General features: G+C 44.7%; 1 protein-coding gene across 2 annotated transcripts; it reads right to left on the reverse strand.

Annotated features, from left to right (window-relative positions):
• Positions 1-2540: 2540 nt before the first annotated feature.
• Positions 2541-21446, reverse strand: PRSS38 (serine protease 38). 2 transcript variants are annotated; one of them, XM_007093459.2, is made up of 5 exons: positions 21204-21446; positions 20599-20761; positions 19770-20041; positions 3227-3369; positions 2541-2795 (listed from the first exon to the last, which is right to left on the reverse strand). In XM_007093459.2, exons 1-5 carry the CDS (start codon positions 21361-21363, stop codon positions 2541-2543), a joined length of 993 nt encoding a protein of 330 aa, XP_007093521.1. In that variant the 5' UTR covers positions 21364-21446. The 2 variants fall into 2 exon arrangements, with proteins under 2 accessions (XP_007093521.1, XP_042814530.1); XM_042958596.1 differs by lacking the exon at positions 3227-3369 and having other exon boundaries at positions 2726-2795.
• Positions 21447-21689: the final 243 nt, after the last annotated feature.

A 21689-nucleotide genomic window follows, 5' to 3' on the forward strand; every position in this document is an offset into this window, starting at 1 on the left:
AAAGGAGGGTGACAGAGGACAGATAAAACATTCAAGTGATGCAGGCGCTAAAGGCCACAAAGATGCTCTGGCCCGACTGCAGCTCTCTCAGCTTCTTGCCAGAATACAGGGCCAATGACAGCAGATGAACCACTCAGGTCCCTCTTGTCACTGTGGGGCCTGACAGCACTCGGCACACTGCAGCACTCAGTGAATAGTTCTCGCATGCTACATGGGATGAATGTGGTTATGTTCAATCATTCTTAAATTCCTGGGATAAAGTGTACTTGGGTGGATGTACGCTGTTTCTGGGACAAACTATTTGGCCATGCCAAATTGCAGTTTTGAAAACTTAATACCTCCAGCGACTTAAATTAACACATTAGTCATACACTGATTTCCCACATGTACTTGGGCCCCGTTTTGAGTGTCTTATGCACAGACACACACTATCCCGTATCCATGGCCTGTTATAATGATGCAACATCTCAGTGTCTGCTGGGGTAATTCCCCCCATGTCACTGGCCTTCATATGTAGCTTTATTCCTCAGTGTTCTTTCTTCTGTTTTGATATAAACCTCAAAATCAACTATTTAGCTCCAGAAATACACACACATGTGCACACACACACGCTTGCATGCACACACACATGCACACACACTCATGCACACGTGCATGCACACACTAGGGTTGCTTTGCCTGAGAAAGACTGTGTTAACATTTGTTCAAATCTACTTTTCCTTGTTCTTTCTCCCTCCCCACCCCCACCAGAAGCATTTTAAACATTTCCTCATATGGACGTTCACATTTCTTGTTAAGGCTGTAGGTATCTTCTCTCTTTCGCCGCTACTGTAACAGGTGTCTTCTTCCCTTCTGCTATATCTCCTGGCCGGAACCCATTCTGCTTTTGTCATGTTTTGTCTGGTGACTTTACCGAGTATTCTTACCGTCTCTGGGAGTTGCACATTGTCCTCTTGTGTGCTCTGGATGTGCTCTAAGTTTTCTGACATAGTTTCAATGTCTCTTTCCTGCTTGCCTGGATGGTTCTCTTCCACAGCTGTGGCGGCTGCTGTTCCAGTGGTGTGAAGGGTCAGGAGACACAGGAGCGATGTTTCTGTGACCCAGCCTTAGCAGGAATGCACTGTTTCCCCACCAAGGAAAGGACGGCTTTTAGGCCAAGGCAGCGTGTACCTTACTAGCAATAGCTATCTTTACTTTCTTTCCTTTTATTTTTGGAAAATGGGTTTTGAATTTGTTAAAAGCCTCTTCATTAATAGTAGTCTCATTAAGGAAGTAATTAATATGTGAATTACACCTATGGGATCCTTGCATTCCTGGAGTAAATCCTACTTGATTACAACGTGCTATCTTAAAGTTGGATTCTGGCGACTAGTCCTTCACCAGGACTTCTGAACTGTAAGCTGGACTGTGGCAGTCCCCTGCTTACGTGTGGTCAGGTGTGTTCATGCACGTGCACCACCAGGGTGAGTCTGGAAGCCTCTCCCCAGTCTGCGTGTGGGCTGCGTAGCAGCACAGGGATAGCCCTCAGCAGAAGGTTTGACAGGTTCCCAAGGAACCCTCAACCAAGGGCTTTTACATTCCTTCTGAAACATCTCCACTTCTTCTCCAGACTTTGGCCTATTTGAACCTTCCATCTCTACTGTGGTTACCTTTGGTAAATTTCTTTCTAAAAAGTGAAATGTTTCATTTTAAAATTATTTACATAGAATTATACAATACCTTTTATGATTTCAGAGATTTTTTTCTTTAATATTTCCCCCTTGTCATTTCTTGTTTTGTGTATTTTTTGCTCTCAGCTTATATCTTTTTTTAAATGTTTATTTATTTTTGAGAGAGAGAGCGAAAGAGAGAGAGAGAGAGAGACAGAGTGTGAGCAGGGGAGGGGCAGAGAGCAAGGGAGACACAGAATCTGAAGCAGGCTCCAGGCTCTGAGCTGTCAGCAGAGCCCAACGTGGGGCTCAAACCCAGCGAGATCATGACCTGAGCCAAAGTCTGGCACTTAACTGACTGAGCCACCCAGGGGCCCCAGCTTATATCTTGATGAAGTTAGTGACTTCTTACTTTTTGATTTTTTTTTCCAAAACCAGATGTTTAGAATGTTAGTTTTGGTGTTTTCTTGGCATTTGCCCCCCTGATGTCTGTGTTCATCTTTTTAGTTCTTCCGAATGCCTACTCTCAGCTCACATCTTTCAATTTTCATATTGGAAATTTGGGTACTTAAAAACTCTTTGACACTGACAGGTCTGAGCATTTAAAACTCTGCTGGCTTTGGCTGCACCTGGATTCAATGTCCCGACACTGATGGCCGGGTGGCCTGTGCTTCTCCCCTTGAGGCCTGTCACCCTGATAAGGCCACTGAGTGCCAGGCGATATACACACTCTGTCTTCGTGAGGAGGCCTGTGCTCTGAGTGGACAGACGACATAGCACCTCCGGGATGCTCACTTGGTAAACATTTAATATCTTACCACATCTCAGCCCAGAGCACTGGGCCCTTTTGTGGTGAGATGTGGCCCCACATCTGGGCCTGGCCGGTGGCCCTCACAACATTAATAGGACAGCCAGCATGGTCACAGGGACACTGAGGGTGGCGCATAGCATGGAGGAGAGGGTGGGGAGTGGCTGAAGAGGCAGGGGTGTGTGCTCTATGTGATAATGGATCCACTTTGAGAAATAGGAGACCCGTGCATAAACTGCAGGATACATAGGGTATGTGCAGCCACGGCCCCAGCTCACCACTCCAACCTGCAACCAGGTGTGGTTGAATTCACAGACGAGTGGGCCACCAGAGTCACCCTGGAAAAGAGAGGGGGTTCCTGTGAATGGGGAGTTCAGGGTCTGCAGCCTCCTGCATCCCACACACTCAGCCTCACTTTGCCGGTGCCAAGTTCTGCTGCAGGCAGGCTGTGCTCCAGGCACTGTCCTGCCAGCGGGGGTGGGGGGGGGATGGTGCCATGGGGTGACAGATAGTGGGCAAGGCCCCGGGAAGACGTGGAGCCTGGGCTGTTCTGGCAGTGCTGGGGTCCACAGGGTGCTGAGTGCTAACTGGAGTCGCATAAGCCACCCAAGACTCCCGCCCAGCTGAAGGCCACATGGTGATGTGCTCCTGAGCCCTACAGGGGACAGGCCATCTGGGACCACCTCCCACTCCCAAAGTGCCCCCTGGCTCAAAGCAGGTGAACATCTGAGAGCCCCAGGCTTGGCCCCTGCCCCTCAGAGGGAAGCACCTCGCACACAGTCTTCATGTTCTTGATGTCCCCGGCACACAGCATGTCCATCATAATATATGACAGGTGTCCGTAGAGCAGCTGGCACAGGGGCAGTGAGATCAGGGGCATCTGTGCCTCCTGCAGCTTGTCTGAGGTGTGGCCTGTCAGAAAGGAGTGCAGGCCCAGTGAGGGGTCCCCAAGGCACCTGTGGTCCTGGGGCCCAGCTGGCTCACCCTGAGGCTCCTCCTGCTCCCGCCCTCCTCATGGCTCCCTCTCTGCACTGGGGTGCCTGGTTTGCTCAGTGGGTATGAAATATATGTGTCATGTGAGTCTTCCTAAAGCAGCGGGAAGGGCCACGCCACGTTCTAGCCTGTTCCCTCCCACTGCTGCAGCTGGGGACCAAACAAGCCTCTGTCAGCCCAGTCCCCAGGTGGCTGAGTGGAGGGCACTGTGTGCAAAATAAAGAACCTCTGGGTTTTGCCGGTGTCACCCCTGCGTGCCTCAGTCTACCTTGATGGGCACAGTCATTGGTCCCAGAAACCTGTGCTCTCCTGGCCCATGTGTGAGAGGTTCCCATGGCTCTGGGCATCGCTCTGACTGAAGAAAAGCTGTTTGCACAGGCTGCAGACCCGTGCGACCCTGGTGTCAAAGGGGTGCCCATTTGGGGAAGGCAGAGAACCCTCCAGGGGCACCTGGGGAACCACTTTTGGAGCTAGAGAAGGTGACCCAAAGCAGGAGTCAGCAGCGTTTGTGGTTGACACTGGCTGCGCAGGCAGGGCAATGTCAGGAGAGGAGCCACGGACAAGGCAGGTGGTGCAAACGGGCACGCAGAGCAACAGAGCACCCACAAACCAGGGTTTGCAGTGCTGGAAGAGGCAGCCCAGTAAAGTGCATTGGGAAACACGCTGGCTGTAAACCTCTCCACTGTGACCATGCAGGGCAACAAGGAGTGCACTTCTCTCCTGCCATAAGCAAGCAGCAATGTGTCTGCACAGGACACAACTGCTTTCCTAAATTGTGGCTGTCCAGGGAACACATAGCAGATGAGGCAAGACCTCAAGGGACCCATGCCCCTCGGGTGGGGAATGTCCCCAGGTACCCGGGCAGCTGGAACCCCAAGGTGGACACCACAGGGAGGGTGTTGCAGAGAGAAGGAGGCCCAGAGGGCACAGAGTCTAGGCTCCCTCAGCCTGCTGCTGGGTCCTGAGCCGTGCGTGTGGAGGGTACAGACAATCCCATGGGGAGGATGGGCAGAGGATGGTGGGGTGGACTCCACAGCCCCCAGAGCTCACAGGGGCCTGAGATACCAAGTTCCAGCCATCCCAGAGTGGAGAGTCTTGCTGACCACCCAGACAGTGGTGGAGACAGAGCACGTGTGGTGTAAGCTATCCATCACACTCTCACGGCCGCCACAGCCCCATGCAGCTGGTGGACGGAGGATCAAACTGATGAGCCTGGCAGAGCACAAGGGAAGAGGTGGAAGGAAGATGTGCATGGAAAGTAGTCAGCAATAATTTCAATGGCTTGTGTAGGTGTGGCCAGCACACCAGCTCAGAATGCTCGGAAGCCACACGAGAGGTTTGCACTCACTAGTAGGTCTTTCCTCTAAGTCTCCACCGAGAGCCATGGGACAATACAGGAGACAGGGCAGGGGTCCAGAGAGAGAGCCCCTCCACGCAGGAGGCCAGGGGATGGCCAGCTGCCACTGGAGGGCTGCAAGAGTACAGCTTGCTTCCTTTCTCACCTGTGGACCATGAGCCTTCCATTGGTCGGGAGGACCAAAAGATACTCTTGTCCCAGGACACAGAGTCGAGTGCAGCTGCCCCAGGTGTGCCAGCAACTGTGCACAGAGGCCCATTTCCAATGGGCCCACAGCACTGCCAGGGACCAAGGCTGGACCAGGGCAACTCAGGGATCCTCCTCCCCAGCACCAGTTGCCCCCCAGAGGGTAGGCGACAATGTGCCACAGGTGTGCAGAGGTGCTGAGGTAAAAGGAGGAGCAGGAACAGAGAGACACCCCAGGCCCCACATCCAGCAGCCACCATGGAGGGACCTGAGCCTCTGGTGCACTGAAGGCAGCCAGAGCAACAGCAGAACCTGCAACCCAGCTCAAATTCTCACCAGACTTCCCCGCCCTCACCACCCCACTAATGACTCAGCAGAGAAGGGTCTATTCTGGGGTTCACAGGTTTCAGTTCTAAATGTTCTACAATGTCTGGCATTCAACAAAAATGTAACAGATATACACGCATGCACACACTCACACATGAACTCACACCCATGCATGTGCACCCCTCACCCCACATGCATACATGCACATGCACACACCTGTACACACACATGCAAACACACATGTACAAAGGCACACGTGTACACAGGGGGTGGTCTATGAATCTGTCCTTGTGCTAGAATCACATTGTCTTGATATCTATAACTTTACAATATTTTGAAAGTGGGAACTGTGAGTCTGTCCAGCTTTGATCTTCTCCTCCAAGAGTGTGTTTTGGCTACATAGGGACCCTTCCAATTCCATATGAACTTAATCAACTTTTACATTTCTTCAGAAAAGGCACTGGACATGCAGGCCACTTTGGGTGGTGCTGACATTGTGACAAATTTGTCTTCTAACCCGTGAACACAAGCTGCCTTTCCATTTATTTAGGTCTTTCAAAATCCCCCTGGCAATGTTTTGTAGCACTTGGTTTACAGGTCTTCACCTCCTTGGCTGAATTTACTAAAGGTAGCTTTTCTTTCAGATGATTTAGTATTATTTTCTTAATGTCATTTTGTGATTGTTCAATGAAGGCATATAGAAACTCAGTTAACTTTTGTGTGTGTTGATCTTTATCCTGCAACTTTGCTGAAATTGTTTCTTGTTTGTAGTGGTTGGTTTTATGTGTTGGTTTTTAGGATTACTTGGAATTTGGGTGACTTTTCTTTCTTTTTCTTGCCTAACTTAACTGTCTGAAGCTTCTGGTACAATACAAAATGTCAGCGGTGAGAGTGGCCTTCTTATCCTGCTCATGATTTTAGGCATCAGTTGTCCACCTTTCTCTGCTGGGTAAGATACTGGCTGCGGGTTGTTCATAAATGTCCTTAGTCGTGCCAAGGAAGTACTCCCCTCTTCCTACTTTTTGACTGGCCTTTTTCTTCATGAAAGGACATTGGATCCAGTCAGAGGCTTTTCTGCATCACTTGAGCTGAACATATGGGTTCCCCCTTCATTCCTTTAATGTGGTGTGTTCTATTGGTTAATTTTTGCATGCTGAGCCTCCTTTGTATTCCTGGGACAAATAACATTTGTTGAAGTGTATAATCCTTTTTTAATGTTTATTTATTTACTTTTTGAGGGAGAGAGAGAGCTCAAGTGGGTAAGTAGGAGAGAGAGAGGGCAAGAGAAATCCCAAGCAGCCTCCGCGCTGTCAGCCCAGAACCCGATGCCAGGCACAAGCTCATGAACCATGAGATCATGACCTGAGTTGAAACCAAGAGTCAGACACTTAACCGACCAAGCCACCCAGATGCCCCAAAGTGTATAATCCTTTTAATGCGCTGTTTTTTTATTTTGATGGCATAATGGTATGTATGTATGTATGTTTGTATGTATGTATTAATTATATAATTTATTGTCAAATTGGTTTCCATAAAACACCCAGTGCTCATCCCAACAGGTGCTCTCCTCAATGCCCATCACCCACTTTCCCCTCTCCCCCACCCTCCCATCAACCCTCAGTTTATTCTCAGTATTTAAGAGTCTCTTATGGTTTGCCTCCTTCCCTATATGTAACTTTTTTTCCTCCTTCCCCTCACCCGTGGTTTTCTGTTAAGTTTCTCAGGATCCACATAAGAGTGAAAACATATGGTATCGGTCTTTCTCTGTATGACTTATTTCACTTAGCATAATACCCTCCAGTTTCATCCATGTTGCTGCAAAAGGCCAGATTTTATTCTTTCTCATTGCCAAGTAGTATTCCATTGTATATGTAAACCACATCTTCTGTATCCATTCTTTTTTTTTTTATTTTTTTTTTATTTTTAATATATGAAATTTACTGTCAAATTGGTTTCCATACAACACCCAGTGCTCATCCCAAAAGGTGCCCTCCTCAATACCCATCACCCACTCTGCCCTCCCTCCCACCCCCCATCAACCCTCAGTTTGTTCTCAGTTTTTAACAGTCTCTTATGCTTTGGCTCTCTCCCACTCTAACCTCTTTTTTTTTTTTTTCCCTCCCCCATGGGTTTCTGTTATGTTTCTCAGGATCCACATAAGAGTGAAACCATATGGTATCTGTCTTTCTCTGTATGGCTTATTTCACTTAGCATCACACTCTCCAGTTCCATCCATGTTGCTACAAAAGGCCATATTTCATTTTTTCTCATTGCCACGTAGTATTCCATTGTGTATATAAACCACAATTTCTTTATCCATTCATCAGTTGATGGACATTTAGGCTCTTTCCATAATTTGGCTATTGTTGAGAGTGCCGCTATGAACATTGGGGTACAGGTGCCCCTATGCATCAGTACTCCTGTATCCCTTGGATAAATTCCTAGCAGTGCTATTGCTGGGTCATAGGGTAGGTCTATTTTTAATTTTCTGAGGAACCTCCATACTGCTTTCCAGAGCGGCTGCACCAATTTGCATTCCCACCAACAGTGCAAGAGGGTTCCTGTTTCTCCACATCCTCTCCAGCATCTATAGTCTCCTGATTTCTTCATTTTGGCCACTCTGACTGGCGTGAGGTGGTATCTGAGTGTGGTTTTGATTTGTATTTCCCTGATAAGGAGCGACGTTGAACATCTTTTCATGTGCCTGTTGGCCATCCGGATGTCTTCTTTAGAGAAGTGTCTATTCATGTTTTCTGCCCATTTCTTCACTGGGTTATTTGTTTTTCGGGTGTGGAGTTTGATGAGCTCTTTATAGATTTTGGATAGTAGCCCTTTGTCCGATGTGTCATTTGCAAATATCTTTTCCCATTCCGTTGGTTGCCTTTTAGTTTTGTTGGTTGTTTCCTTTGCTGTGCAGAAGCTTTTTATCTTCATAAGGTCGCAGTAATTCACTTTTGCTTTTAATTCCCTTGCCTTTGGGGATGTGCCGAGTAAGAGATTGCTACGGCTGAGGTCAGAGAGGTCTTTTCCTGCTTTCTCCTCTAAGGTTTTGATGGTTTCCTGTCTCACATTCAGGTCCTTTATCCATTTTGAGTTTATTTTTGTGAATGGTGTGAGAAAGTGGTCTAGTTTCAACCTTCTGCATGTTGCTGTCCAGTTCTCCCAGCACCATTTGTTAAAGAGACTGTCTTTTTTCCATTGGATGTTCTTTCCTGCTTTGTCAAAGATGAGTTGGCCATACGTTTGTGGGTCTAGTTCTGGGGTTTCTATTCTATTCCATTGGTCTATGTGTCTGTTTTTATGCCAATACCATGCTGTCTTGATGATGACAGCTTTGTAGTAGAGGCTAAAGTCTGGGATTGTGATGCCTCCTGCTTTGGTCTTCTTCTTCAAAATTACTTTGGCTATTCGGGGCCTTTTGTGGTTCCATATGAATTTTAGGATTGCTTGTTCTAGTTTCAAGAAGAATGCTGGTGCAATTTTGATTGGGATTGCATTGAATGTGTAGATAGCTTTGGGTAGTATTGACATTTTGACAATATTTATTCTTCCAATCCATGAGCAGGGAATATCTTTCCATTTCTTTATATCTTCTTCAATTACCTTCATAAGCTTTCTATAGTTTTCAGCATACAGATCTTTTACATCTTTGGTTAGATTTATTCCTAGGTATTTTATGCTTCTTGGTGCAATTGTGAATGGGATCAGTTTCTTCATTTGTCTTTCTGTTGCTTCATTGTTAGTGTATAAGAATGCAACTGATTTCTGCACATTGATTTTGTATCCTGCAACTTTGCTGAATTCATGTATCAGTTCTTGCAGACTTTTGGTGGAGTCTATCGGATTTTCCATGTATAATATCATGTCATCTGCAAAAAGCGAAAGCTTGACTTCATCTTTGCCAATTTTGATGCCTTTGATTTCCTTTTGTTGTCTGATTACTGATGCTAGAACTTCCAGCACTATATTAAACAACAGCGGTGACAGTGGGCATCCCTGTCGTGTTCCTGATCTCAGGGAAAAAGCTCTCAGTTTTTCCCCGTTGAGGATGATGTTAGCTGTGGGCTTTTCATAAATGGCTTTTATGATCTTTAAGTATGTTCCTTCTATCCCAACTTTCTCAAGGGTTTTTATTAAGAAAGGGTGCTGGGGGCGCCTGGGTGGCGCAGTCGGTTAAGCGTCCGACTTCAGCCAGGTCACGATCTCGCGGTCCGTGAGTTCGAGCCCCACGTCAGGCTCTGGGCTGATGGCTCGGAGCCTGGAGCCTGTTTCTGATTCTGTGTCTCCCTCTCTCTCTGCCCCTCCCCCGTTCATACTCTGTCTCTCTCTGTCCCAAAAATAAATAAAAAACATTGAAAAAAAAATTTAAAAAAAAAAAAGAAAGGGTGCTGGATTTTGTCAAAGGCCTTTTCTGCATCGATTGACAGGATCATATGGTTCTTCTCTTTTTTGTTGTTAATGTGATGTATCACGTTGATCGATTTGCGAATGTTGAACCAGCCCTGCATCCCAGGAATGAATCCCACTTGATCATGGTGAATAATTCTTTTTATTTGCTGTTGAATTCGATTTGCTAGTATCTTATTAAGAATTTTTGCATCCATATTCATCAGGGATATTGGCCTGTAGTTCTCTTTTTTTACTGGGTCTCTGTCTGGTTTAGGAATCAAAGTAATACTGGCTTCATAGAATGAGTCTGGAAGTTTTCCTTCCCTTTCTATTTCTTGGAATAGCTTGAGAAGGATAGGTATTATCTCTGCTTTAAACGTCTGGTAGAACTCCCCTGGGAAGCCATCTGGTCCTGGACTCTTATTTGTTGGGAGATTTTTGATAACCGATTCAATTTCTTCGCTGGTTATGGGTCTGTTCAAGCTTTCTATTTCCTCCTGATTGAGTTTTGGAAGAGTGTGGGTGTTTAGAAATTTGTCCATTTCTTCCAGGTTGTCCAATTTGCTGGCATATAATTTTTCATAGTATTCCCTGATAATTGTTTGTATCTCTGAGGGATTGGTTGTAATCATTCCATTTTCATTCATGATTTTATCTATTTGGGTCATCTCCCTTTTCTTTTTGAGAAGCCTGGCTAGAGGTTTGTCAATTTTGTTTATTTTTTCAAAAAACCAACTCTTGGTTTCGTTGATCTGCTCTACAGTTTTTTTAGATTCTATATTGTTTATTTCTGCTCTGATCTTTATTATTTCTCTTCTTCTGCTGGGTTTAGGCTGCCTTTGCTGTTCTGCTTCTATTTCCTTTAGGTGTGCTGTTAGATTTTGTATTTGGGATTTTTCTTGTTTCTTGAGATAGGCCTGGATTGCAATGTATTTTCCTCTCAGGACTGCCTTCGCTGCATCCCAAAGCGTTTGGATTGTTGTATTTTCATTTTCGTTTGTTTCCATATATATTTTAATTTCTTCTCTAATTGCCTGGTTGACCCACTCATTCGTTAGTAGGGTGTTCTTTAACCTCCATGCTTTTGGAGGTTTTCTAGACTTTTTCCTGTGGTTGATTTCAAGCTTCATAGCATTGTGGTCTGAAAGTATGCATGGTATAATTTCAATTCTTGTAAACTTATGAAGGGCTGTTTTGTGACCCAGTATATGATCTATCTTGGAGAATGTTCCATGTGCACTCGAGAAGAAAGTATATTCTGTTGCTTTGGGGTGCAGAGTTCTAAATATATCTGTCAAGTCCATCTGATCCAACGTATCATTCAGGGCCCTTGTTTCTTTATTGACTGTGTGTCTAGATGATCTATCCATTTCTGTAAGTGGGGTGTTAAAGTCCCCTGCAATGACCACATTCTTATCAATAAGGTTGCTTATGTTTATGAGTAATTGTTTTATATATCTGGGGGCTCGGGTATTTGGCGCATAGACATTTATAATAGTTAGCTCTTCCTGGTGGATAGACCCTGTGATTATTATATAATGCCCTTCTTCATCTCTTGTTACAGCCTTTAATTTAAAGTCTAGTTTGTCTGATATAAGTATGGCTACTCCAGCTTTCTTTTGGCTTCCAGGAGCATGATAAATAGTTCTCCATCCCCTCACTCTCAATCTAAAGGTGTCCTCAGATCTAAAATGAGTCTCTTGTAGACAGCAAATAGATGGGTCTTGTTTTTTTATCCATTCTGATACCCTATGTCTTTTAGTTGGCGCATTTAATCCATTTACATTCAGTGTTATTATAGAAAGATATGGGTTTAGAGTCATTGTGATGTCTGTATGTTTTATGCTTGTAGTGATGTCTCTGGTACTTTGTCTCACAGGATCCCCCTTAGGATCTCTTGTAGGGCTGGTTTCGTGGTGACAAATTCCTTCAGTTTTTGTTTGTTTGGGAAGACCTTTATCTCTCCTTCTATTCTAAATGACAGACTTGCTGGATAAAGGATTCTCGGCTGCATATTTTTTCTGTTTAGCACACTGTAGATATCGTGCCAAGCCTTTCTGGCCTGCCAAGTTTCAAAGGAGAGATCAGTCACGAGTCTTATAGGTCTCCCTTTATATGTGAGGGCACGTTTATCCCTTGCTGCTTTCAGAATTTTCTCTTTATCCTTGTATTTTGCCAGTTTCACTATGATATGTCGTGCAGAAGATCGATTCAAGTTACGTCTGAAGGGAGTTCTCTGTGCCTCTTGGATTTCAATGCCTTTTTCCTTCCCCAGTTCAGGGAAGTTCTCAGCTATAATTTGTTCAAGTACCCCTTCAGCACCTTTCCCTCTCTCTTCCTCCTCTGGGATACCAATTATGCGTATATTATTTTTTTTTAGTGTATCACTTAGTTCTCTAATTTTCCCCTCATACTCCTGGATTTTTTTCTCTCTCTTTCTTTCAGCTTCCTCTTTCTCCATAACTTTATCTTCTAGTTCACCTATTCTCTCCTCTGCCTCTTCAAGCCGAGCCATCGTGGTTTCCATTTTGTTTTGCATTTCGTTTAAAGCGTTTTTCAACTCCTCGTGACTGTTCCTTAGTCCCTCGATCTTTGTGGCAAGAGATTCTCTGCTGTCCTCTATACTGTTTTCAAGCCCAGCGATTAATTTTATGACTATTATTCTAAATTCACTTTCTGTTATATTATTTAAATCCTTTTTGATCAGTTCATTAGCTGTTGTTATTTCCTGGAGATTCTTCTGAGGGGAATTCTTCCGTTTGGTCATTTTGGAGAGTCCCTGGCGTGGTGAGGACCTGCAGTGCACTTCCCCTGTGCTGTGGTGTATAACTGGAGTTAGTGGGCGGGGCCGCAGTCCGACCCGATGTCTGCCCCCAGCCCACTGCTGGGGCCACAGTCAGACTGGTGTGTGCCTTCTCTTCCCCTCTCCTAGGGGCGGGATTCACTGTGGGGTGGCGTGTCCCGTCTGGGCTACTTGCACACTGCCAGGCTTGTGTTGCTGGGGATCTGGCGTATTAGCTGGGGTGGGTAGGCAAGGTGCACGGGGGGGGGGTGGAGGGGCAGGCTTAGCTCGCTTCTCCTTAGGTGATCGACTTCAGGAGGAGCCCTGTGGCAGCGGGAGGGAGTCAGATCCGCTGCCGGAGGTTTGGCTCCGCAGAAGCACAGAGTTGGGTGTTTGCACGGAGCGAGCAAGTTCCCTGGCAGGAACTGGTTCCCTTTGGGATTTTGGCTGGGGGATGGGCGGGGGAGATGGCGCTGGCGCCTTTGTTCCCCGCCAAGCTGAGCTCTGCCGTCCGGGGGGCTCAGCAGCTCTCCCTCCCTTTGTCCTCCAGCCTTCCCGCTTTCCGCGCAGAGCTGTTAACTTATGACCTCCCAGACGCTAAGTCGCGCTTGCTGTCGGAACACAGTCTGTCCGGCCCCTCCGCTTTTGCCAGCCCGACTCGGGGGCTCTGCTTGGCCGGCGAGCCGCCCCTCCGCCCCGGCTCCCTCCCGCCAGTCCGTGGAGCGCGCACCGCCTCGCCGCCCTTCCTACCCTCTTCCGTGGGCCTCTAGTCTGCGCTTGACTCCGGAGACTCCCTTCTGCTAATCCTCTGGCGGTTTTCTGGGTTCTTTAGGCAGGTGTAGGTGGAATCTAAGTGATCGGCAGGAAGCGCTGTGAGCCCCGCGTCCTCCTACGCCGCCATCTTCCGGAACCCCCTTCTGTATCCATTCTTCAGTTGATAGACATTTAGGCTCTTTCCATAATTTGGCTATTGTTGAGAGTGCTGCTATAAACATTGGGGCACAAGTGCCCCTATGCATCAGCACTCCTGTATCCCTTGGGTAAATTCCTAGCAGTGCTATTGGTGGCTCATAAGGTATACCTATTTTTAATTTTTTGAGGAACCTCCATACTGTTTTCCAGAGTGGCTGCACCAGTTTGCATTCCCACCAACAGTGCAACAGTTTCTCCACATCCCCTCCAGCATCTGTAGTCTCCTGATTTGTTCATTTTAGCCACTCTGGCGAGAAGTGGTATCTCAGTGTGGTTTTGATTTGTATTTCCCTGTTGAGAAGTGACATTGTGCCTGTTGGCCATCTAGATGTCTTCTTTAGAGAAGTATCTATTCATGTCTTCTGTCCATTTCTTCACTGGATTATTTGTTTTCCGGGTGTGGAGTTTGGTGAGTTCTTTATAGATTTTGGATACTAACCCTTTGTCTGATATGTCATTTGCAAATCTTTTCCCATTCCGTAGGTTGCCTTTTAGTTTTGTTGATGGTTTCCTTTGGAGTGCAGAAGCTATTTATCTGGATGTGGTCCCAATAGTTCATTTTTGCTTTTAATTCCCTTGCTTTTGGCGATGTGTCAAGTAAGAAATTGCTGCTGCTTAGGTCAGAGAGGTTTTTTTCCTGCTTTCTCCTCTAGGGCTTTAATGGTTTCCTGTCTCACATTCAGGTCCTGTATCCATTTTGAGTTTATTTTTGTGAATGGCGTAAGAAAGTGGTCTAGTTTCATTCTTCTGCATGTTGCTGTCCAGTTCTCCCAGCACCATTTCTTTTATTTATTTATTTATTTATTTATTTATTTATTTTTTTACCAATTCTTTTTTTTTTTTTGAAATGTCAGATATATATTTTTTTTAATATATGAAATTTACTGTCAAATTGGTTTCCATACAACACCCAGTGCTCATCCCAAAAGGTGCCCTCCTCAATACCCATCACCCACCCTGCCCTCCCTCCCACCCTGCCCTCCCTCCCACCCCCCATCAACCCTCAGTTTGTTCTCAGTTTTTAACAGTCTCTAATGCTTTGGCTCTCTCCCACTCTAACCTCTTTTTTTTTTTTTTCCTTCCCCTCCCCCATGGGTTTCTGTTATGTTTCTCAGGATCCACATAAGAGTGAAACCATATGGTATCTGTCTTTCTCTGTACGGCTTATTTCACTTAGCATCACACTCTCCAGTTCCATCCATGTTGCTACAAAAGGCCATATTTCATTTTTTCTCATTGCCACGTAGTATTCCATTGTGTATATAAACCACAATTTCTTTATCCATTCATCAGTTGATGGACATTTAGGCTCTTTCCATAATTTGGCTATTGTTGAGAGTGCCGCTATAAACATTGGGGTACAGGTGCCCCTATGCATCAGTACTCCTGTATCCCTTGGATAAATTCCTAGCAGTTCCCAGCACCATTTCTTAAAGACATTGTCTTTTTTCCATTGGATACTCTTTCCTGCTTTGTCAAAGATTAGTTGGCCATATATTTGCGGATCCAATTCTGAGGTCTCTATTCTATTCCATTGGTCTATGTGTCTGTTTTTGTGCCAATATCATGCTGTCTTGATGATGACAGCTTTGTAGTAGAGGCTAATGTCTGGGATTGTGATGCCTCCCGCTTTGGTCTTCTTCTTCAGTATTACTTTGGCTATTTGGGTTCCATACAAATTTTAGGATTGCCTGTTATAGCTTCGAGAAGAATGCTGGTGCAGTTTTGATTGGGATTGCATTGAATATGTAGATTGCTTTGGTAGTATTGACATTTTAACAATATTTATTCTTCCAATCCATGATCATGGAAGGTTTTTCCATTTCTTTGTATCTTCTTCAATTTCCTTCATAAGCTTTCTATAGTTTTCAGCATACAGATCTTTTACATCTTTGATTAGGTTTATTCCTAGGTATTTTATGATTCTTGGTGCAATTGTGAATGGCATCAGTTTCTTTATTTCTCTTTCTGTTGCTTCATTATTGTATAGGAATGTAACTGATTTCTGTATACTAATTTTGTATTCTACGACTTTGCTGAATTCATGTATCAGTTCTAGCAGACTTTTGGTGGAGTCTATTGGGTTTTCCTGTATAATATCAGGTCATCTGCAAAAAGTGAAAGCTTGACTTCATCTTTGCCAATTTTGATGCCTTTGATTTCATTTTGTTGTCTGATTGCTGATGCTAGGACTTCCAAAACTACGTTAAACGACAGCAGTGAGAGTAGACATCCCAGTCGTGTTCCTGATCTCAGGGGGAAAGCTCTCAGTTTTTCCCCATTGAGGATATTAGCTGTAGGTTTTTCATAAATGGCTTTTATGATGTTTAAGTATGTTCCTTTTCTCCTGACTTTCTCGAGGGTTTTTATTAAGAAAGGATGCTGTATTTTGTCAACTGCTTTTTCTGCATCGATTGACAGGATCATATGTTTCTTTTCTTTTCTTTTATTAATGTGATGTATCACACTGATTGATTTGCAAATGTTGAACCAGCTCTGCAGCCCAGGAAAGAATCCCACTTGATCATGGTGAATAATTCTTTTTATATGCTGTTGAATTCGATTTGCTAGTATCTTATTGAGAATTTTTGCATCCATATTCATCAGGGATATTGGCCTGTAGTTCTCTTTTTTTGCTGAATCTCTGGTTTGGGAATCAAAGTAATGCTGGCTTCATAGAATGAGTCTGGAAGTTTTCCTTTCTTTTCTATCTTTTGGTACAGCTTGAGAAGGACAGGTATTATCTCTGCTTTAAATGTCTGGTGGAATTCCCCGCAGAAGCCATCTGGTCCTGGACTCTTATTTATTGGTAGATTTTTGATAACTGATTCAATTTCTTCACTAGTTATGGGTCTGTTCAAATTTTCTATTTCCTCCTGATTGAGTTTTGGAAGAGTGTGGGTGTTTAGGAATTTGTCTATTTCTTCCAGGTTGTCCAGTTGGTTGGCATATAATTTTTCATAGTATTCCCTGATAATTGCTTGTATTTCTGAGGGATTGGTTGTAATAATGCTATTTTCATTCGTGATTTTATCTATTTGGGTCATCTCCCTTTTCTTTTTGAGAAGCCTGACTAGAGGTTTATCAATTTTGTTTATGTTTTAAAAAAACCAACTCTTGGTTTCATTGATCTGCTCTACTGTGTTTTTACATTCTGTATTGTTTATTTCTGCTCTGATCCTTATTATTTCTCTTCTGCTGAGTTTGGGGTGTCTTTGCCGTTCTGCTTCTATTTCCTTTAGGTGTGCTGTTAGATTTTGTATTTGGGATTTAATGTGCTGTTGAATTAAGTTTGTTGGTGTCTTGTTGAGGATTTTTACATCTACATTCACGAAGAATAGTGTCTCATACTTTTGTGTCTTGCTTTGGGATCAGTGTAATGTTGGCTCCATAGAATGAGGTGAGTGTTCTCTTCTCTCCTATGTTTTTCAAATATCATTTGAGAAGAATTGCCGTTAACTTTTCTTTAAATCTTTGGTAGTGTTCATCAGGGAGGCCACTTCGTCCTAGACTTTTATTGTTGAGAGGTTTGTGAATACCAACTTGCTTACTTGTTACAACTCACTTGGAGTTTTAAGTTTCTCTGGAGTCAGTTTTGGTAATTTGGGCATTTCTAGGAATTTTTCCCTTTCATGTATGTTATCAGACTTGTTGGCATGGAGTTATGTCTAGTATTCTCTTAAAATCCTTTTATTTATGTGATGTCAGTAGTGGTGTTCTCAGTTTCATTTTTGTAGTCAGGCTAGCTAAAGGTTTGTTCATTTTGTTGGTCTTTTCATATAACTAACATTGGTCTTATTGACTAATTTTTTTCTCATCTCCATTTAATTTTCTCTGCTTTCTAGTTATTGTCTGCTTTCTGCTAGCTTTGGTTTAGTTTGTTCTTCTTTTGTTTCTTAAGTTGTAAAGTGAAGTTATTTATCGGAGGTCTTTCTTCTTTATAAATGTTAAGTACTTCTTTTATAAAAGAATAAATGGCATAGCTACAATTTTTCCCCATAGTACTGTTTTTGCTGCACCCCATACGTTTTGGTATGTTGCATTTTAGTTCTTTTCTTATTTGTCTCTAAGTATTTTGTAATTTTCCTTGTGATTTTTTTCTTTGATCCATTTGTTATTTAAGAATGTGTTGTTTACTTTTCATGGTTTTGTGAATTTTTTCATTTTCTTTATATTACTGATTTCTACTTCACCCTGTCTGGGTCAGAGAAGATATTTTGTAAGATATTTACCTTTAAGATATACTGGGACTTTGTGGCCTAATGTATGGTCTATCCTGAAAAATTTCACAAGTGTACTTGTGTGTGGCTGTTGCGGGGTGGGTGTCTATGTGTGTCTGCTACATCTAGTTGGTTCATTGTGATGTTCGAGTCCTCTCTTTCCTTCCTTATCTTCTGTCTGGTTGTTCAGTCCATTGTTGAGAGAGGCATATTGAAATCTCCAACTATTACGGTAGAGCTGTCTAGTGCTCCTTTCAGTTCTGTCAGTTTTTGCTTCATATATTTTGATGGTTTGTCTTTAGGTGTGTAATGGTTATAATTTTTATATCTTCCTGATGTGTAAACCTTTTATTCATCTATAATGTCCTTCTTTGTCTCTTGTAACTTTTTTTTAAGAGTCTATTTAATTTGGTAATAGTATAGCCACCCTGCTCTCTTTTGGTCACTGCTTGCATGAATATCTTTTTGTCCTTTCATTTTCAACTTGTTTGTGCCCTTGGATCTCAGGTGAGTTTCACAAACAGCACAGAATTGGATCATGTATTTTTATCCATTCTTCTAATCTCTGTCTTTTGATTGGAGAATTTAATCTATTTACATTTAAAGTAATTACTGATAAGGAAAGACTTCTGTCATGGTTCTATTTGTTTTCTCTATGCCCTGTATCTTTTTGTCCATCATTTCTTGAATTACAGTCTTCTTTTGTGCTTAAACACTTTTTTTTCTGTAGTGAAACGTTTAAATTCCTTCTTCATTTCCTTTTGTGTATATTCTACAGATATTTTCTTTGTTACCATGGAAATTACATTGAACGTGATAAAGTTATAACTTTCTAATTTGAATTTCTAGCAGCCTAAATTCAGTAAATTTTTTTAATTAAGTAAAGCAGACATTAATCTTTCTTAAACTGGTATAAGATTAATCTAAAGTCTCCAGACCAGACCACAAATTTATAGCAAGTTATTAGAAGGATTTTCATTAAAATAGAAAATAAGAGGAGACCTAGCATCATTGCAATAAGACCAAAAAATAAAAAAATAAAAGATGAAAATATGGGAAAAGAAATGATGAAACAGTCATTATTTGGAAAAAAAAATAGGATGTTTCTTTTCCAAATACTAAATTGACAAGGTATTAAAAGTGAGTTCTATAAGGTGGCTGGAAAAATCAATGTGCAAAAATCAATAGCTGTCACTAATCAGCAAATACAAAAAAAAAAAAAAAGTTTTCAGGGGCGCCTGGGTGGCTCAGTCAGTTAAGTGTTCAAGTTCGGCTCAGGTCATGATCTTGCAGTTTGTGAGTTCAAGCCCCATGTTGGGGTCTGTGCTGACAGCTCAGAGCCTGGAGCCTGCTTCGGATTCTGTGTCTCCTCTCTCTACCCCTTGCCCACTCATGCTTTGTCTCTCTCTCTCTCTCTTTCAAAAATTATAAATAAATGTTAAAAAAAGAAAATAAAATATTCAGTAACCATAAAAATTCTAAAGCACTCAGGTATAAACTAGAAAGAAAATATGAGGCCATTATGGAGAAAACTAAAATAACTAATAGATTTTTAATTTTTTTATGTTTATTTTTATTTTTGAAACAAAGATGGTATGAGTGAGGGAGGGGCAGAGAGAGAGGTACAGAGGATCTGAAGAAAGCTCCAGGCTTTCTGCTGACAGCAGAGAGCTTGATGCGGGGCTTGAAATCACAAACTGTGAGATGACCTGGGCCAAAGTTGGATGCTTAACTGACTAAGCCACCCGGGTGCCCCCATTTTTAAAATAAGTTTAAAAAGATTGTTTATAAGTTGAATTTAGAATCTTAAGGAAAACTCTGTTTTGAAATCTGTATTTGTATTTTCAATATACTAAATATACATTCTGTACTCAGAATCGATGTAACTCCTTCTCTGTACACAACAAAGACAGCCAGGGATAACAAAACCGCACACTGATAAAGAAATAGTGATTGATGGGTGGGATTTCCAGTCTCCAGACACCTGCACTCCCATAACTGACAGAATTCATTCTTCTCTGTAGTGACACAGAGCTGCCATCCTTCACAAGCTCCAATTAAGAGACTGACCCCTTAGTTCTCTTACCTTGTTGGGAGATGACTCCCCATCCTGTAGCCCAGCAAATGACATTCTGAAGGTTCACATCTGGGGGTGCGACGCAGACTGGGAGCACAGAGTCAGAAAACACAATGCGAGATTTCAGCTGCACCAGGGCAATGTCTCCTCCAATAGGGTGGTACACTTCATACGTAGGGTGAATGATCACCTTGTTCACCTCGAACCACTGGGTGTGATTGCCTGCAACCCTGAGGTCCACAAGGCCCACGTACATATCAAATGCTTCAGTGTTCTTCTCTCTGTGGGGACAGAGGACAGAGGCACAGTGGCTTGTGCACCATGTACCTGGGAAGGGAAGTCTCCTAGGAGTTCACAGGCCCAGGGAGGCCTGGAGCATGGTGGCCTGGGTCTCCCGGCTCTCAGCCAGGATATGGAAAAGCAAATTCCTGCAGCACACTGGGATCCTGGTTGTCCAGGAAAACTGCCCCCAAAGAAGTCCTAAGCTGGGCCCATGGAGGATTCAGGGACTCATCATGACATGTTGCTCACCATCAGCCCAGGAGGGTGAACTTAGGTGTGCAGTGAGTCGCCCATGAAGGTACGTCTTTCCTCACCTCTCCTGTGATGTTTCCTCTTACCTCTCATCCTATGACGAGGCTCCACACCTGTCCCAAAGAGCCAATGGCCCCCAAGGAGCCTTAAGCCCTGTGAGAGGAGAGGCTGCCCTGGCTGGAACTGTGTGCTGGGCCCCACTCTCTCCCCCACTTCTGGGAAGTCCCAGCTGTAGGTAGCCCACGTGGTCAACCCCAGAGGCCCTGGACCTCCTAGGGAATGGCATCTGGTGCTGCCCACTCACTTCTGGAAGCAGTGGGCTGCTGACAGGATCCAGTACTCATCGATGATGGACCCTCCGCAGACGTGGAAGCCTGCATAGTGCACGCTGACCTGCCATGGCCACTTCCTCTCTGGGACATCCACGCCCCCCACAATCTTCCCCTGTATGTAACGATGGCCACAGGCTGAGGAGAAAGGGACAGAGTCTGCAAGTTATCAGCAGTGGCAGGTGGGTTGGGTTGGGGAGAAACACAGAGTGGCAGAGAGGTCCTGCCTCTGGGTGAGAAGGGAAGGGAAGGTTTGGGGAGGTCAGGAAGAGGGCAGGGGAAGGGAAAGACAGGGAGGGATGAGGCATGAGAGGGAATGGGAGGGGAAGTTGGGGGGAGGGCCAAGGAAGGGAGGCCAGGGCAAGGGAGGGGATGAGAGTGAGGGTAGGAAAGGGAAGGCAGGTAAGGGAAGGTGCTGAGGAGGGGTGGGGAGGTGCGGGGAAGGGCGTGAAAGGAGGAGAGGAGCAGGGAGGGGTTGGGAGGGGCAGAGAGGGGCAGAGGGGGGGCCTCCACCCCACGGAAAAAGAAGCCCCGAAATCGCCCCTAGGACCCCTTCAACTTGGGCTGGGAAGGGTCCTACCCACGTCTCGGTTCAAGGAGACACCCTTGATCCTGGGGTGTCCGTGGGCTACGGCTGCAACTCGGGTGGGGGGCAGGAGGAGTAGGAGCAGGATGAGGCTGGGGGCTGCAGGCAGCGAGGCTCCAAGCACAGCATGAGGGACAGATGGCTGGGAAGCCATGAGGTGGGAGGGTCCCAGGGGTTCAAGGGCAGGACCTCCACCAACTTGCAACCCTGCTGGGGCATGCGACGCCCGGAAGATGTGAGGGCACCGCAGCGCCTCGGCGTAGGGCACGTGACAGCACAGAACACGTGAGGGCACCGCAGCGCCTCGGCGCAGAGCACGTGACAGCACAGAACACGTGAGGGCACCGCAGCGCCTCGGCGTGGGGCACGCAACACCGGGAACACATATGAGGGCACCACAGTGCCATGGCAGGGGGCACGTGACAACACAGAACACATGAGGGCGTGCAGCTCCATGGAGCAGGGCACAAGACACCAGGA

The sequence above is a fragment of the Panthera tigris genome, chromosome A1 (assembly GCF_018350195.1).
Source record: "Panthera tigris isolate Pti1 chromosome A1, P.tigris_Pti1_mat1.1, whole genome shotgun sequence".
NCBI lineage: Eukaryota > Metazoa > Chordata > Mammalia > Carnivora > Felidae > Panthera > Panthera tigris.